The sequence below is a fragment of the Pipra filicauda genome, unplaced genomic scaffold (genome assembly GCF_003945595.2).
Source record: "Pipra filicauda isolate LSUMZ 115617 unplaced genomic scaffold, ASM394559v2 scaffold2_size9829703_pilon, whole genome shotgun sequence".
Lineage (NCBI taxonomy): Eukaryota > Metazoa > Chordata > Aves > Passeriformes > Pipridae > Pipra > Pipra filicauda.
This window is the reverse complement of record NW_024104421.1, coordinates 9,233,548-9,251,086: the sequence shown is the minus strand read 5'-3', so window position 1 is coordinate 9,251,086 and position 17,539 is coordinate 9,233,548. Positions and strand designations below refer to the sequence as shown.

General features: G+C 40.2%; 1 protein-coding gene across 2 annotated transcripts in view; it reads left to right on the top strand.

Annotated features, from left to right (window-relative positions):
* Window positions 1-15,396, top strand: part of LOC113984885 (tyrosine 3-monooxygenase-like) — a 31,032-nt gene extending 15,636 nt beyond the window's left edge. The window contains exons 7-12 of one of the 2 annotated variants that reach the window (XM_027715295.2): window positions 1,664-1,799; window positions 2,450-2,519; window positions 4,206-4,262; window positions 6,983-7,078; window positions 12,420-12,553; window positions 14,160-15,396. In XM_027715295.2, coding sequence (XP_027571096.2) covers window positions 1,664-1,799; window positions 2,450-2,519; window positions 4,206-4,262; window positions 6,983-7,078; window positions 12,420-12,553; window positions 14,160-14,319 — 653 coding nt within the window. In that variant the 3' untranslated portion in view covers window positions 14,320-15,396. Of the gene's footprint in view, window positions 1-1,663; window positions 1,800-2,449; window positions 2,520-4,205; window positions 4,263-6,982; window positions 7,079-11,503; window positions 11,562-12,419; window positions 12,554-14,159 lie in introns of those variants that run through there. The other variant, XM_039383262.1, reaches the window with a different exon arrangement.
* Window positions 15,397-17,539: the final 2,143 nt, after the last annotated feature.

Here is a 17,539-nt window from a genome sequence, read left to right as displayed (position 1 = left end):
AAATGCCCACCATCTAGTCCATCACAATGTCAGGTAGAAGCACTCTTTGCTGTCCCCTCATTTGTGTATTGCTTCATATGTTTGTCACTTCTAATTCTTTGAAGCATCCTTTTTCCTTTTTTTTTCTTTCTCTCTCTACTTTTTTTTCTTTTTTAATGAGAAATAGCCTCATAGAGTAAAACAAGAAATTCTGAAAGAAACATTAAAAAACAAATCAAAACAAATCTTGTAAATGGCTTGGTTTCTGGGTGGGATTTTTTTGTTTGTTTACATAAAAAAAATTAGGTTCCTGGCTTCATGACACAATAGAATATGGGTAGAGAAGGGAGAATAAAGCCATTTCTGTTTTTTTTTTAAATGTAGTTTTATGCTTTAAAGAAGTTGAAATGTCATTTATGGGAGCTGAGAATGCAACACAGATTTTGAATATAAGACTTCAAAAAGATTATCATTGGCTCACTTTGAAAGCAGTGATTTTCAATTTTCTTAGCTTTGCAGACCACCAACATGTTTCCCATGGAAATGTAGATTGTGTGTTCTGTTGACTATCAGACTGGTTATTTTGTTAGTCATCTCTCACAGACCTTTCATAGTAATGCAGGGTGTCCTGGGGTAACACTGGTAGCACAAGCTGAAATTGAAGTGCAGGAGTATGGTATTGTTCTGTCCTGTTCTATGGACATATGCAAAGCAAAATGTGTGTGATCGCATCAATGGCAGGCTGTGTAGTTCTAGACAAACATAATGGTAAAACAAACAAACAAACAAAAATCCAACAAAACAAACAAATAAAAAAACCCTGGGAAAAATAAGTGAAAGCACTCTTGGAGACTCTGATATTAAATGGTTAAGGGCTAAATTCCAGGACCCTTATCTCTGATGATGACCCACTGCTCTTTCTCCTGCATGTTCCCATTCTAATGAAGTTCAGGCAGAAAGACAAAATTGATAGCAAGTTTTGACAGTGCCCCGCTAGTTATGTGGAGCATGCACTGACAAAGGGAAATTAAATGGAGTAGTATACTCCAATTCTGCCTCTGGGTTATGTTGAACTATGCCAACTGAGGAATAGAAAAATTACCCTAACTAGAGCAGACCCATGATCCACCTATTTCTATCTTCAACAGTGCAAAGTACCAGGAGTTTCAGTGCAGGGAAGAAGAAAGTTTTCAGGAGAGGGCTAAACAGTAACCTAGATTCAGGGAAGAGCCAGGTGCTCTCAGACAAGGGTAGGGGTAGGTTGTGTCACTTGTCTAACTCCTGTTTTTCTTTTACATATGCTAGATGGGAAGTGAGAGAGATAATCCAAGAATTAATAGTCAAGTCAGAACTGAAATTGCAGGTTCTGTTCCCTGCTTGATCATAAGGATCACGTGTGACCTCAGACACACCACTGCCGTGTGGGACATAGTACATAAATGTGTGTAAATGTGCTAAAAATGTGAACTGGGATAGGCAGTACTCCCATACCTCGTATCATGGCTGTGTGTATGCATGTAGGATGGATGGCTAAGCGATTTGATGCTGCAGTAACTGGTCCCATAGCAGTACAGGGGCAAACCAACAACGATAAGCTATGCTTGGTGAAGGGACATATTAGGTCCCTATTTCTAGGGCAGTTAACCCTAGAAATGCCTAAGTTTGGTCTCCCTTCCCTTTGCAGAGAGAACAGGTTTCCAGCTGAGACCAGCTGCAGGACTTCTGTCTGCTCGTGACTTCCTTGCCAGCCTGGCATTCCGTGTCTTCCCGTGCACGCAGTATATAAGGCATTTCTCTTCTCCTATGCATTCCCCAGAACCGTAAGTTTGATGCCCTGTAGTAATCCCGTCCTTCTGAATGTGTTGGGGATCATTCTCTTGGGAATGGCCCTGGAGCTCTATCCAGTAGTCCACAGAATGAAACAATTTAGGAAACTGGTAGCTGGAGAGTTAGAAGGGGAAGTCATGCATGAGAGGGTGTGGTTCTCTGTCTCTCTTGCAAAGTTGTCTGGGGAAGGAAAAGACTGGAGAATATCTGGTTTAATCTTTTCATACTGCCTTCAGTTACCATCTGCTGGGGTTTGATTTCCTGCTGTGAAACTCTCCCAGTAAGTGCTGGCCAGACAACAGCAATAACATTTCATGAGAAATTACAAGTTCACACAGACGCTTTTGTTGTATCCTGGGACAAAATAGGGGCCTTTCAAAGATGTTGTGACATAGAAGGTTGGTGTCCATGCCATCTCAAGTGAGACAATAGACAAGGTAGCAGGGGGCAGCTGGCTTCCCATGGCAGAAGGGAATGTTCTGTCACACTTCTTGTAGAGCCAGGACAGGTATGGAGGCATCCACTGCGAAGCAGCTCTTGTACTAGCTCCCTTTGGGGTCTGTTGGCTAAAGTTCTTCATGGGAAGTTAATGAAAGGCAGAAAAAGAAGCCTTTAACAGACATGAAGGTCACTTATTTTTCAGAGACTGTTGCCATGAGTTGCTGGGTCATGTTCCCATGCTAGCTGACAAGGAGTTTGCCCAGTTCTCACAGGTAAGAAGCTTGTTCTGCTGGCTGTTTAAGCAACTGCTCTGGATAGCAGGCCAAATGTGCCTTAAATACATGCAGCTTACCATAAAATGCAATTTTAAGACTGGATTGTGCCTGAGTCACAACCTCCAGGGGTGGTGGGCTAGCAGCACTCTGGGAGACATTTACTCCAAGGGAGTGGTAGCACTGCTCCCTACAGACATGGTGTAAAAGGAAAGGCAGGGAGTGCTTGTGGGACTTCTCTGTGTGGGAGGGCTATGTCAGTCCGGAGAAGGATGTCTCTGTGGTGCTGGTGGTGGAGCTTTACTGACAATGTTGCTCTCCTGGCTTCCTGTCCTGCACCACATGAACCTAAACAGCAACAGCCGCTGAGCCCCCAAGCTGGTTCTGTCTCTGGATATACATTTTTATCTCACATGAGACTTTAATTGTGTCCATCACCACGTCATTCATCAGAGCTCTTTTTCCTTTTAAAACTCACCAAATTCTCACAGCATTGCTCACACTGGAGAGGAGGCTTCAAAAAGCAAACCAAGCTTATTTGTACAATAAGGGAGTATTTAGTGTGAGGAGTCAGTGTCAGACCCAAGTGAACTCAACAACCTTGCATAATTAAAGACTTCAGAACTATGAATGTTGCTCAAAACCACAACAGAGGGAAGAAGGTAACTCATTGTCCAGGCTTATCAATCAGTGGCTAATGTGGAAACTGGCAATAGGATCAGAGGGGTAACGTGATGAAGGTTCCTGTCAGAATATTTTGAAAAGAAAATCAGTTCAACTCATCTAATGTGGTTTCCAGTTGTATCAACTTGAATACATGGCAGTTACCCTTTTGCTCATAGATATTGGTTATTATCAGAATCAGAGGAGTAGTGCTTTAAATATCCTAGACCTCTATAATTTATTCTGGAAGAAACCTCTTCAGTTTAGTTCAATACCAGAACTCAAGACACATTAGAAATAGAAGTTTATAGCAATTTCACAGCTTTCAGTTTTCTCCTTTTCCCATCAATAACACAGACTATACAACATGGGATCACATTAAGTGAATTTTCACATTTCACTTTATTTTTCCCACAAAGTGTTTTCACAGTTGAAATTCACCCCATGAAAATTCTTTTTGATTCCATTCAACATGAGACGATGAATGGTAAAAGTGCCCTAATTTTGTTTGTTTGCTGCATGATATGGCTTCTGAAACAGCAGAAAAGAGACATCTACAGATTTCTATTGTGAGAATAGCATTTAACAGGAAGCACAGATGAAAGTAAACAGAACCCTCCCTACACAGATCTGACCCACTCATAAGGGCTCTCAGAAGGAGTGAGAGACAGAAAGGTAATGGCAAAGATAAAACCCACCTTGCTGTCCTTCCTTCTCTTGGCTCCGTATAAATCTCTGTCTGGGATAGACAGTCCAGAATTAAGCCAAGAGACGGTTAATTTTACACAGAGAACACTGAGGATTAAACACTCATCTAATGTGGCTCCCAGTGGTATGTAGCTGGGGGCCAGGGAGAGGTAGGCATCCTGGAAGCCATAGAAGGTCATTTTGGGTGACAAAAACAATGAATAGTTCATGCTATTCATGCTAGAAATTATGTGGTCCTCCCCCTTCCCCTCTTTCTCTCCCTTGGGCTGAATAATCACACTAGTGTAACACTGCCTGCTTGCTTACTTGCTTTAGGATATTGGACTGGCTTCTCTTGGATCATCTGAAGTGGAGATTGAGAAACTGGCCACAGTAAGTACAGATGGCAGTTTAATATTGGAGACAAACCCCAAACGATTCACTGCATATCCCTTACTATGCAGGGAAGGCTCTTCTTGTGTCTCAGGTTAACTACACGATGGGAGCATCCTAACCTCCTCCACAGGTTAGGAAGGTTCTGGAGCAGAGACTGGAGTCCCTCTGGGGGAGCCCAGAAGCGTGTAATTCCACCTGAGAATACACTTACGCTTCTCAATTTTATAAGAACATATTTCTTAAGCTGAGTTTTTACAATTTCAGCCACAGGATGGTCCCAACTCACTTTCCAGATTTACCCAATAGACTAGATATCAAATGTGATACCTGAATTTTCTCCTACACAAGGTGCAGAGAACCATCAGAATTTGATTCACCTGATATTTATTAACCTCACAAAATAGGGGAGCACTTAACAGCAATTTGAGAGTAGGTACTGTCATTCCGTTCTGAGTCACTATACGTCTGTCAAAACAACTCATGAAGTCCTTTACTGACATTTTAACTTGTTCTGAAAGTCCTCTGGGGGTCGGTGATTTTTTTCAAATAATGACATCCATTTACCAGTCTTGATGACTTTTTCAGAGGAGGAATGGAGCCTTCCTGTCACCTGCCTGGGTGAGATTCATTTAGAAAAGGTAGTGGATGGGAGGAAACTGTAACTCCTGAAATTCCTCCCCCAGCCCACAGCCCCACTCAGGAAGGAGGTTGTGGCTCACCTAAAACCCATCTGCACAAAACCATCCTTAGGTCAGGACTAGGTAAGACTAGCCTTATTTTTAGAGTTTGATGAGCAAAAGGTACCAGTGCTGAATTTTTCATAACATCATACAGGTCCTGGGATGGTGATGTGAGGACACTATGACAGTGACAGTTCACATTTCCACTGCAATTTCCACTCTCTAGGTCTAGAAAGGCTAGAGTGAGATTAAGGTCCATACCTTCGCTAGGGTGAAAAGAATTATGAGTCCCAGAGAGCTATTTTGCATTGTTACCCAGGTCTTGGTGAGATTGAGTTAAGGCTGGTGGCTTATAAAGCATTTCCCTGCAAGCACCCCTCCCTGATCCTGGACTGAATAGGACTAGATTAGAGATAGGATTCAGATTAGAAGAATAATGGGTCTCATATCTGAAATTGTCATAGTATCTTCTAGGGTTTGAGGAGGTAGAATAAGGGCATCTTTTTGAAAGGGCTACCTGCAGTTCAGAGTCTGTGAGAATATAACTTTGTGTCATTTAAGTATTCTGAACAGTAAATGTATTCTGGACTAACATCTCAATCCTCAAATGTTTAAAATTTATACATCTGATCTAGGCTCACTGTTTGAGTTTCCTTTTCTAAAAAGTGGAGATAGAGAAGAATCTAGTGTATTCATTACCCTGACATAAAAATCTAATGTGAATTCTCTGATTATCTCTGGAAGTCCCTGTCATTCTCTGTTCATTACAAAGAGAATGTAGGCAACTAGGTTGGATGCTATGACAACATTTAAGATAAAAGTTCCTTTAAAGAATCTCAACTTTGCTTGTTGCTATGGTCTATACCATTTGTAACACAAACTTTGAAATGCCATTATTTCATTCAGCCCCGTGACTTCACTGTGCAGGTGGATCCACGCACCAGAGATGAGAAACTGCCAGTGTTCATGTCATCCACAGAGTGCCGCTAGCACCTTTTCTTGTAGCCTGTTAAAACAGTGAGAGCTGAAAGAATCTCACTAACTGGAATTCAAATACAGGATATCTAAAGAAACAGTAAAAAAAAAATTCCTCCTCCTCCCATGTCTCATTTGGCAGTCAAAAAGGCCTCCTGCGAAATGAGCAGGTACTCAAAAGACTTTTTGCTGTGAAATAATAAGAATCAACATTATTAACACAATAAAAATGCATAATTATTAGCTGAACTGTAGAAAAAACAGCTCGGGATTATGCAAAAAGAAAGATCCTAGCATGTTGTTTCTTTAATGATAAATTTTCAGGCTAAAAGCAAGTCATCAAAATTAAAAGGTATATGAAAAAGGGTAGGAGAAAGAAAGAGTACATAAGATGAAGAATAGACAGAATAATATGGAGTTTCACATTATTTTTCAAATTCTCTGCAGTTCTTTAAACAGGGTCCTGAGATTGCAGTACTTATGGCTAATCCGAAGCCAAGGTCTATCCCTGTGTATGAGGCAGCAAAATGCTGTGTGTCTCTAAAGGAACCTTGAAGAGTTGTGATACAAAGCTATATTCTTGAAATGCCTCATTTACCAAGTGTCCAGAACTATCTGTTTCCTTGAATTTTGTAATAAGGGAAGGAATAAAAGTTTGGTAGAGCCAAGAGTTGCTTTTATTCCACTACTGTCCAGCAGGTAAAGAAGTATGGTCCTAAGCATGCTTTATCACAAGAAAGGCCCAGAGAAATGTATCTTGATTTTCTACTGGAGCATGACAAAGATATAATTGGTGTAATCTTGAAGGGTACTTTGCCACTAATGGATAAGCCATCCTTTTCTTTTTTTTTTGGAAGTGCAACAAGTTCTGAAAACATATATGTAACATTTAGTGTGTTTTATATGTTAAGAGAAAAATAATTTTCCTAAAATATACAACTATAAAATTCAAAGATACAAATATACTAAAGAATAAGGATAAAAGACAATTAAAGGAAAAATGAGAAGCTTTAAAATCCCTCCTTTTTCAAACTGTTTTTCACAAGCTGTTCTTATTCCCAGCTCTATTGGTTCACTGTGGAGTTTGGTCTCTGCAAGCAAAATGGATTGATCAAAGCTTACGGGGCAGGACTGCTTTCATCTTATGGGGAGCTTATGGTATGTGTCAAAAGCAAAGTGTTGAAAGATTTATATAATCCAGTTTTCTGAACTCTCTGGTAAAAGCAAATTATGTTTTTCTGCATAAACTGGTACAATTTATAATTCAGATTTTTCTTTTGCAAAGAAATTAATTCTCCCTTCCCAGGAGTTACTCAGTAGAGGAAAAACTACTGTGGTAATGTACCTGTCTTCCATCTAGAAATGAAATGCAATGAAAGCAACCATCCTATAAAATATTAGATCTGTAGTAATGCAGTTGACTTTAACGTAAAACTCACGTACCTTTCTGAATTACTCACTAGAGGGCAATATTATGCCTACTATGGACTCAGCTGTTTCATCCATGCCATTGACATTCACACAGATATGAACCAGAAAGGCACCGACTGACTGGACCAAATAAAGTGCAAAGAAACTGTAAATATCATGGACACTTACAAAAAGAAAATGCTTTAATATTTTACATTCCTAAATAAATTTCAAAACTAATTTTAGCTCTAGTTTTACATAGATGAAAATCTGTGTACACAGGTTTGATAATGCCCTGCTTGGACAGATTAGCTGTGGAAAGAGGAACCGTACACCTTTACAGAAAGTTTACAGATTTCCCTTCCTTTGGAGAAACAGCTGATAGGAGAGATATTAACTTCTTAGTTTTGCATAGCAGTGAAGCAGGTAATGATTTTTTAATTGCAAAAGCTCTAAACTGGTATCAGTAGGTCTCAACTGCTTCTGGTTGTGCAGGTACTGGATGATTTTTTTAAATTTGGTAAGAGCCAAAGGCAAATAAATAAGACTCTTTTGAAGCATTTTTATAAACCAGAAACCTTTCTTTCTTTTTTTTTCATGGGAGATATATCTTAAGCTTAACACATAAACCAGCAGCCTAACAGGGCTACATTCACATGTAACAGTTGCTGAATTAGCATAGCTTGGACTCCCATAACTGGAGATCTTTGGATTGTTATGACAATAAACATATTGCAAAACTGTCCTAATGGTGTACAGTCAGCCCACTTCCCGTGTCAATTCAAGACATTTAAAGTAGGAGACCCAACAGAGGGGCAGCTGAAATGAACACAGAGAAAGGGGAACCCTCCCAGACATCAGCCGTCATTTTACCACTTGCTGAGTTTAGCATTGGTTTTCTCCCAACACTTGCAATTTGGAGATTTTTGTGAGCAAAATCTGTAGAGAGCTTTCTCTCTTGAAAAGCTGAGAGATCTGCATGCTTGTTAGCCCTCTAGAGAAATAAACATGACTTCCTTTCTACACAGCAACCTACTCTTGGCCTGACTGCTCATGAATTTCAGTGTGCTAGCACTACTGTAGCAGGCGTCTGTGGAACAATGCAGTGTATTGCTTTGAAACAGCAGATCAATAAGCTCCCCTACCAATTAGGCTCCAGTGCAATGCATTTTGTTTACATGTCTATCTGTTCTAGGATAAGGCTGAAGCTGCTCTTTATTTGAAAATCCTTCAGTACTTGCTATTTTCACTGCCAACAAACAGGAAAAATAAACTTGCATTTATTTACCTGGTAGAACCATAAAGATCCAGTGTCAAAGCACAATTCAATGCAACATTTATTATAATCTGCTTATCTTAATATTTTATAGTTTTAAGTCAAATTTATTTACATGTTAAACAGGGTACTAAAGGGCGCAGGTAATCATATTGCTGATACTTATGTAGCTTTCATAGCAATATGCACCCCAGAAACTATCTGTATGATGCCTCTTTTTTTCTGTGTAATTTTGACACAGATGAAGGTAAAAAAGTGTCATCATAAAATGCTCGCTTTTGGAGAGTCTCGATTTCAGTGCACCAGATTTGTGCTCTCTCCCCTCTTTTTCTGTCCTTTTCTTCCCCAGACACCAACAAGCTCTTCTGCTTTTGATTAAAGCAGTAGGCAAGAACTGCTTGTGCACAAAACTGTGCTATATAACACAAAACTACAACTGCATCTCGAACTCCCTACCTCCGAGGCTGACAATGGAAGTCATAACCATCCTCGAGTTGAAAAATGGCAGTTTCTTTTCATTACTTGTATCATCAGTAGTTGTTGGGTAAAGCTATTGGATAAACTTTTGATAAAGCTGGGTCCACCTGGGTCTTCATCCATCATATTACTGAAAATACATGCAGATGTGATGGCATTGATATTCAATATGTAATGAAGAAGAATTATCCCCCTTCCAACAATGTGTTGATCTTGTACATAACACCTAATTCTGAAGATGGGCAAGTAGTTAACCAGCAATGCTGTTATGCACCCTGTGTACAATTCCTGTGTGAGCTCTGCAAGCTCATCACTGTGTAGCTTCTGGGACAATGTCTTAGTGGTTCTGTGCACTTCACCTTGAGCATCTGAAACTTTTTATGTACAAGTTAATTATATCCATGGCTTTAGGTGCTGAAGTTTCCTTCCGTGGCTGACTGATTCATCTTTTTATTTAGAACCAAACTGAAATATAAAAATATTTCCATTTCATCCCTGTATTCTGCATAAGCATCTGATTCTAACTTCATTAGAAATAAAGCAGAGGCTAGACAAATCTGTTTGAGAAGATGAAGACTGGACGATAGTGAGGCTCATGATAGACTTCAGTTTCTTGCAAAACACAGTTTGCAGTTTTAGACTGGCACATGGGAAAGCTCTAGATAAGTTTTGTTGCTGCTTGGGAGAAAGCCATTTTCCATGCTAAAAATTATCTACCACTCTTCTCAGTATGGGCCCAGAGGTGGGCTTCTGCATGGAGTTCCCAGACTTGATTCCCTGTCATTCAGCTGATCGACATATTTGGCACAGGTAGTGAAGTTTTTGGCACTTTGTTGGCAGTGAATATAACAAGTACTGTAGGATTATCACTGTGGGTCATGTGCTGGAGGAGACACACTGCAGCAGTCTGTGCAAAGGAGGGTTTTCCTCATCACTGAAGGCCTCTAGACCAGGAATAGCAGGATGATTTGGTCATTGAGGAGGCAATAAGGGCAGGAGTTACTAAGGTTAAATGGTTAGCTACAAGAAGAGAACACCTAAGCAGCTGGGGAGGGTGAGCGCCAGTACATCCAGCTAATGTGGTGTGAGAACTTAGCATCACCAAGAAGCCTGGGAACATCCCTGAACTGCAGCCTGGACTGACTCTCTGTGGGTGTGGGACTGCAACCCAGGGAACCACATCCTGACTATGAAATCTTCAAAACATTTCCCTTTGCTCCACAGCACACACTCTCAGCAGTTTAAACTCAGCTTCAGGTAGATATTTGCTTTGGATGAACTGATCCTGCCCAAACTCAGGGCAAAACCTGGGGGAAAGGCAGAGGATGAGAGGTAGAGCTAGAAAATATCTGCGTGAGTCTTGCACTTGAATCCCTGTTATCTAACAAACGATTTGGTAACAGCAGCTATATATCAGAGGGATAACCATACCCGAGTCTAAACTGAACAGTTGTAATGGGTCTGACTGCTGGCCAAACTTGCCTCCTCTGAACTGTAAGAATTCCTCCCCGACAGCTCTCAGTATTGCACTGTTTATTTCACTATATTCTGTCAGCTGTTCTACATTATCCAAAATGCTTCTTCTGTTAACACTCAGCTGGACTCTGTCCTACATACTGTAAAATCTTATGGCTCATACCGCACTTCTGGCAACACTCAGTGCTACATATGCTTTTCTTGCAGCACAACTAGTACTTAACTTTTAGAGGCCTTTAAGGCCATCCAGTTTCAAGCTGAACTTCCACTGAAATCAATGGGATTTCAGTTCTGCTTCAACACTGACAGCACAGTGGGACCCCTGTCAGGTTTTGAGTTTCTGAAATCTTTTCCCATTAGTCCCCAGAGCTTCTAAGATTCTAAGAGCAGCCTCGTGTTTGTGTATACACCGACCATCTTAGATTGTATGAGTGCTCTCCAAAGTTTATTCTTCAATTACACACTGAAATGAAGAGCAAGAAAAACACCATCTTTTAGAATTTTATGTTATTGTTCTTTTTTTTTTTTTCCTTTAAAGCCATGTATGTATTTCTGCACCAGTTCTGCAGCACATTGGTCTCCTGGTTAAGGCAGGCCTCCAGTGATGGAGGGTTCAGGTCTGGTTCAGTGAAATATCAAAAAACGGGCTTAAGGATACTGTCTGAATTTTTCCAGTTAGCAGACTGAACTGAAAGTCTTCTGCTGTGTCACCCACTCTTACCAGTTATTTACAAGTACCGTAAGAGTTGGCATTTGGATTATAAAATAGCAAAGGGAGCCTTCTGAAGGTTGAGGAAGGAGAGAGAAAGGCAAAGAGGCAGATATCAAAGAAGGGGTGGGTACTAAAAGACTGTGCCTAGGTGGATGAGACAGTCTGAAGGTGGATAAAATGGTTTTAACATTGACTGAGATGGGTTGCCTTTTTCCTTTTTGTTTGCACCCAGGACACTTCACCACAGTGTCTGTGGGACACCAACCTGGCCAACTAGAGGCACAACCAGCTTTCAGGCACATCTATGATGCAGTTCAAATGTCACTAGAGCTGAGCTAGCTTTAAAGGACCTCATTTGGGCTTCAGGGTCAGACAAACTGTCTAGGAACTCACTTTAAACCTGACCTGTGTTGCCTTCCTAGGACTGTGTGATGATATTAAGCTGGTGTCTGGTTTAAACATATCTCCAGTATATGTAAACAAATGATAAAGATGTGCCTATGGACCGCAGTGTGGTCAGAAGTGGCTTCTGTAATCCTCCTGTTTACCTGAGGGACAATGTAAAAGAACTTGAGAAGAACATAAAAGAACCTCTGTGGGTCCAAAGACACAAACACGCACACTCAAAGGATACTGCTTATTTATATTTTGGGCTTCAAGGAAGATTTTAGGCTGCTATACTGACCTAGGAGCTGTGCATAAATCACAGAAGCATTCTATCTGTTCTTCAGTACAGGAAATGTGAGATTTGTGACATGGGCAAGGGGGCTTTGAAGTACTGCTGCACAGGACTGGGAATCTTCTATGATACTAGTTGAAGAAAAGTAGCATGATATTATTTTCTTCCAGATACTTATATTTTGGGAAGTGCCATAGACTTTCCCTTCCGTGTCTGGGAACATGGCTCTGGTATCCAGTAGTCCATCAATATAATATAGGAAATAGATATTTATTTTTTTAATTTATTTTTAAAATATTTATTATTTGGTTTATTAACTGCTAATTATGAAAATCAGCTTTGACCTGTGAAAGAACAGGACTTGATATTACCCCTAACTATTCCACAAAGAGAATTTCACAGTCCAGCAGGGACTAATTCTTTCTCTGTTCATTCACCTGCTCTAACCTGTGTTGTTCCTGCTACAAAGCATGCCTTGTCAAACAAGCCAGAGTACAAGCCTTTTGATCCAGAAGTGACTGCAGTTCACCCCTATCAGGATCAAGCCTTCCAGCCTGTCTATTTCATAGCAGAAAATTTTGAAGATGCCAAGGTCAAGCTTCAGTAAGTAAAGTGATTGTGGGTATTTTCATTGAGGGGGTCACACTGGCTTGAGTCTTAATTTCAAATACATGTACCGCTATTGCAATAACCATGCCAGGCTAACTCATTGCATCTGCTTAATGGCTTTTTTACAACAAAATTAAACATGAGCTTGTTTATCTCAGAAAAGCTTCATAAAAATTCAGAATTATATTTTGTTATGCCCTGTCCCATGCTTAATCTTAACAATGCTTCATTTTAGCAACTTCTTAAGTAAAGTCTGTAACTAATAGTGAGAGTGCAGTCCCACCCTATGTGCTAGTCCATACAAAGAGGAGGCCATGAAGAACTGATTTACCCAAGGTCACACAGAAATTTTATAGCAGTCTCAGGAATTAACATGGATCAGCAGGGGGCTTAAAAACAAGATTGCTTTTCTCCTCCGATTATGTCTGCACAAGAATGCAGAATCAGCATTCACAGGCAATATAATTTCTACACAGTAGCTGACTGCAATCCAAATGACAATATTTCAAATTAGCTCGAGGTGTTTCTAAACATATTTCTTCAACTGTATTATGTTATGCAGTAAGGATTTTTTTTTCTTTTTCTTTTTTTTTCTTTTTTTTTCTTTTTTTTTTTTTTTTTTTTTTTTTAAAGTAAGCAGAGTTTAAATTCTGGCCTTCGTCTCCAACAGTTAGAACAACATGACCAATTCTGGCTGGAGGCTGATTGTAGAGCTACTGGGGAGCATGTAGGAGCTGAAATGAGGAATTTATTAGAAGAAAAGAACCTGAGCCAGACTTCTTCCCTACTCTCCCCACCTCTTCCCCAGAAGCACTGTCTGCTGGGGCTATAGCAATGGCTAATTAGGCTCCTCATCTTAAATCTGAATGTTCACGTTAAATTTTTAATATGTGTAAAAACGTAGGTGAGAACTTACTGGCAGAAGAGAGAGGACTTGCAGAGCATTTGACTCAGGCAAACCTGGAAAGAACATACGAGGACAAGGAATACACCATTCTCAGACTTGAAGCTTTTTAATACGTTTTTTCAAGACAGTTGCACAGCCAAAGCTGCTCAAAATAACCAAAGGCACAAGAATCTGTCAGCACACAAAACATATGGCAACATCAGTACAGGGGGTTCCTACCAGCGTGTACTTAATGGAAATATTGTCAAAAATGGCAAGCAATCATGTTTTTTTCTTTTAATAGAGACAGAAAAATAGAGGATGCCTAGTATCAACAGGTTTTTAGAATTTTACGCAGAAAGAGCTACTCCAGGTTATTTCTTGGAAGTGAAGGCGGCAGACATGCTGTGCTCCTGCATTCCTCAGCTTGTGGTTGTAATAACTCTGAATTGTGTTAGTGTAGAACTGTGAGAGCACAGACGGGTCTAAGCCAGCGACACTGAAAAAAGGCACTGCAGATCTTCAGGGCTGCAAGTTGTTCTGCCATGGGGAGAATGCACTGCACCAGACAGCATTAAAGAGTATCAGTGAGGACGTGTCAGAGCAGCCTCTGCTCCCTGATAAGTCCATGACCACATAGTGAGAAATTAGGTCCTGCAGGTTTTACATTTAAGGAAGTGCCTTTTGAACTACCTCTGTCTTCTTCCCCCACAGAAACTACACAATGAAGATCAAGAAGCCTTTTGCTCTGTACTATGACCCCTTCACCAACAGCGTTGAAATTATGAACACACCACAGAAAGTCAAGAAGGCACTCTGTCAGATGAAAGAGGAACTAAAAAACCTCTGCTTGGCCCTTGAAAACATCTCTTAAAACTACAGCAGTTCATCTCACCTGTCACTGAGATACTTGAAGGTGGTTTCAGCACTTGAAGAGTTAGTGATGAAGCTGTAGTTGTATGCAAAAATCTTTAATATGCAAACCAGCTCAGTTTATCTAATCTTTTCACTGTGATTTAGGCTGCTGACTTAAACACATTAGTAAGTTCCTATTTAGTATGTTTCAATGACACGAAAGACCAAGTTATTCCAATTTTTGGTAGGTGATATGAGCTACATCTGTTTGCAGTGTATTTATTTGTTATTGGACTTTATTGGTTTTTTTATTCCCCTGTCACCTTTTCAAGTTATCTATCACAAAATAGCATAGTAACTTTCATCCACACAGTCTTTTATTTGCTGCCTTCATGACATGATCACAACCTCTTAGGTTGGCTAGCTGCCTACAGTTAGCAATCCTTGCAGCTAGCTCATTGCTGCTAGCAATTATTATCATCTACTGTGCTCACAAACTATGAATGGTTCCCTTACAATGTGCAAATACAAGACTTTGTAAGAAGAACACTTTACTTCTGCTCACTATTTACTTTTTAAAATACTCGCCTCATTCAGTAGCCTTCAAATATGACAAAAAGATTTCCTGTTGCATTTCAGATCACAGAATATTTGTACTTTGGCTAAAAGAAAAAGCAGAAAATAAAAGGCCCAAGATGCTCTGGCTCTGTCACATACAAGGGTGCTTAATTTGAATTCTGAGGAGAAGATTTTTTTTGTGTAAGGAAAGATTTGCCTTTAAGAGATAGGCTTCTGCTCATTTTTCATGGGATTCAGATTCTCCAGGATACCTTTAAAAATCTTTGCTTCTTATTGATGTCATGATGATTGCAGTAATAACCAAAAGGTCAAATATATGGACTGTAGCAAACGTGAATAGAGCCTTCCCCTGTAGCAAACGTGGATAGAGCCTTCCCAAATCTTCGTTTGCGAAGCCTAGCCATGAAATATATGGAACATCTAGTGGAAAACCTAAGATCAACCACTAACAGCTGTATAGCCTTGCTATGGAACAAATATCTGATATATGCTCCAATTCATCTTGTTTGCCTCTCCAGCCCCTCTCTGAGATGTTCCTGAAATTTATCTACAATCTGCAGGTCATGTTTCCTAGTATCAATCTAATAAGTGCCTATTCCAGAGTTTCATGTTCTTCATGTCCCCTTCCTTCCTCTACTATTCACAAATAGAAAGTTTAGGAAAAGAAGACGATGCTCAAGACAGGAAGGATTCCATCTCCTCTTAGCAGCAGTACAAAGAGATGGGGTTGATGCAGGCTACAGGTATGGCATAAGCAGGCAAAATGTGGATCTCATGGCTCAAGCTGGGTGATAGTGATCCACAAATGTGATTCATCCTGTGCAGCTTAGAAGCCCTACTCATTTATTCAAAAGTGTGTTTAGCATGTGGCAGACAGCTACCCTGTGCACTGCTACCCACCAGCTGCCAGTGTACAGGGTCTGAACTCTGAGGTAAATGTGAGGTGGTTTGGCTCTTGATGGAAAAGGAGTTATCATCCCTTCCTGAACTGGTCACTGTGGGATAGGAGCATGTACACAGACAGTCACAACAGAGCAATCCACATGCTGTTACTTCATGCAGAGCTTATCTCACTGTAATTTGTCCACGTGCCAGACTCTAAAGAAACTGTCTTATTGAAAGTTAACAGAATGCTGTCTCTTAAACCTTCATGTCTACAAGCACTTCAGCAAATTTTCCCATGGGTAGTAATACTCAAGATCTGGGGAGCTGTTGCAAATGCTTGATTTTATTAAAGTGTGGTGATGCCTGAAAAATTTGGAAGTATCTTGACAAAAATGGTTATGAGACCCCCTTTCTCTCAACAGCAGGAGCATCCCAAGCTTTTTTTTTTTTTTTTTTTCAAGTCCAGGATTCTTCTATTCTATTCCAGAAGAACACTTGCATATCATAAACCCTGTTTTGCTAGAATTTCAGCCAAGGACAGAGCTGAAGTGAGTTCCTTTCCTTCCAGTATATTTCTACTGTGATGGAGGATGATCTCTCAGCATGCTTTTATGGATTTAATTCTACTTATCCTGCTCATAAACACACACACACAAATACCCTTTCTCCTCAGAGCAATTTGTTTCCTTACATATTGTAATAATTTATCTGTCTGCTTCCTGCCAATTGGTGCATAGACAAAAATGTTTGATAGCTCACAACAGATTGTTTTCAGAAGTATTATTTTCATCAATCAGTCCTTTTACAGTGAAAATTGAATCATGTGCTCCAGTTCTGTGTATTTTCTTTTTCTTTCTTTTTAAGTGGAAGATAATGCCAGAGCGGAAGAGCTATCAAAATATTTTCTATAGACGGATTCTGTAGGCCATAGGGTCTTTTTCATGTATTCCCTCTGAAATGGTTGAATGTGGAATTTAGACTTGAGTTTGGCAATTACTCAGAACAGACCTATATTTGGAAGAAATGAGAGACCTGATGGATTTGTTTTGCCCAAGGCCTCACACTTTCCTTGGAGGGACTCCAGGCCCGCCCACACACCCTTGTCTTTTCCAGTTCCTGTAGCAAGGAGAGAAAAAGAAGCCATTTGGAGCCAGATTCTCCCACCCTTACACACGCTGAGTAGTACCCAATCTCCCAAGCAATCCCAGTGACAGTACTGAGCCTGTCTAAGGTGCTGTACACAGACCACAAGAGCGGGATTATCAAAACCACTGTAGGTGTACTTGCATTTTTTTATTGTCTTAGTGATAGTCAGCTGGCATACTCGACTAGGGGAGGCTCCTCCGGTGAAACTTAGTGGAGCTGCAAAAGTAATGGATTTGGCTACTTGAACTTTTAAGATGTGTAAATGTTTTTCCAAAGGAGGTAAATCTTTCCCTCCTTCCTCAGGCAGAACCTAGCCCAGGATAGCCATGTTTGACACTCCCCTCCAAGAAGGTCCAAATTCTTTTCTTTTTATTCAATGTAGTGACAAAACAAAAGTCTTCAGGGTTACATCCTTATGAGTTACACTAGTCATTCTGCTCTTCCAATAGTCATTCTTTCACTTCCTCACAGAAGCCAAGAAGTACCTCATACTCCTGTCAGTCTAAGGCAGCAGTGATGGGAAAGGCAGCAATGGGGCCTCCTGATGAAAATAATGGCACAGAGGAAAAAGCACCAACCAGTAAAAATATGTCTTTTTGTCAGTTTGCATTTCAGCAGTTTTGTATTAA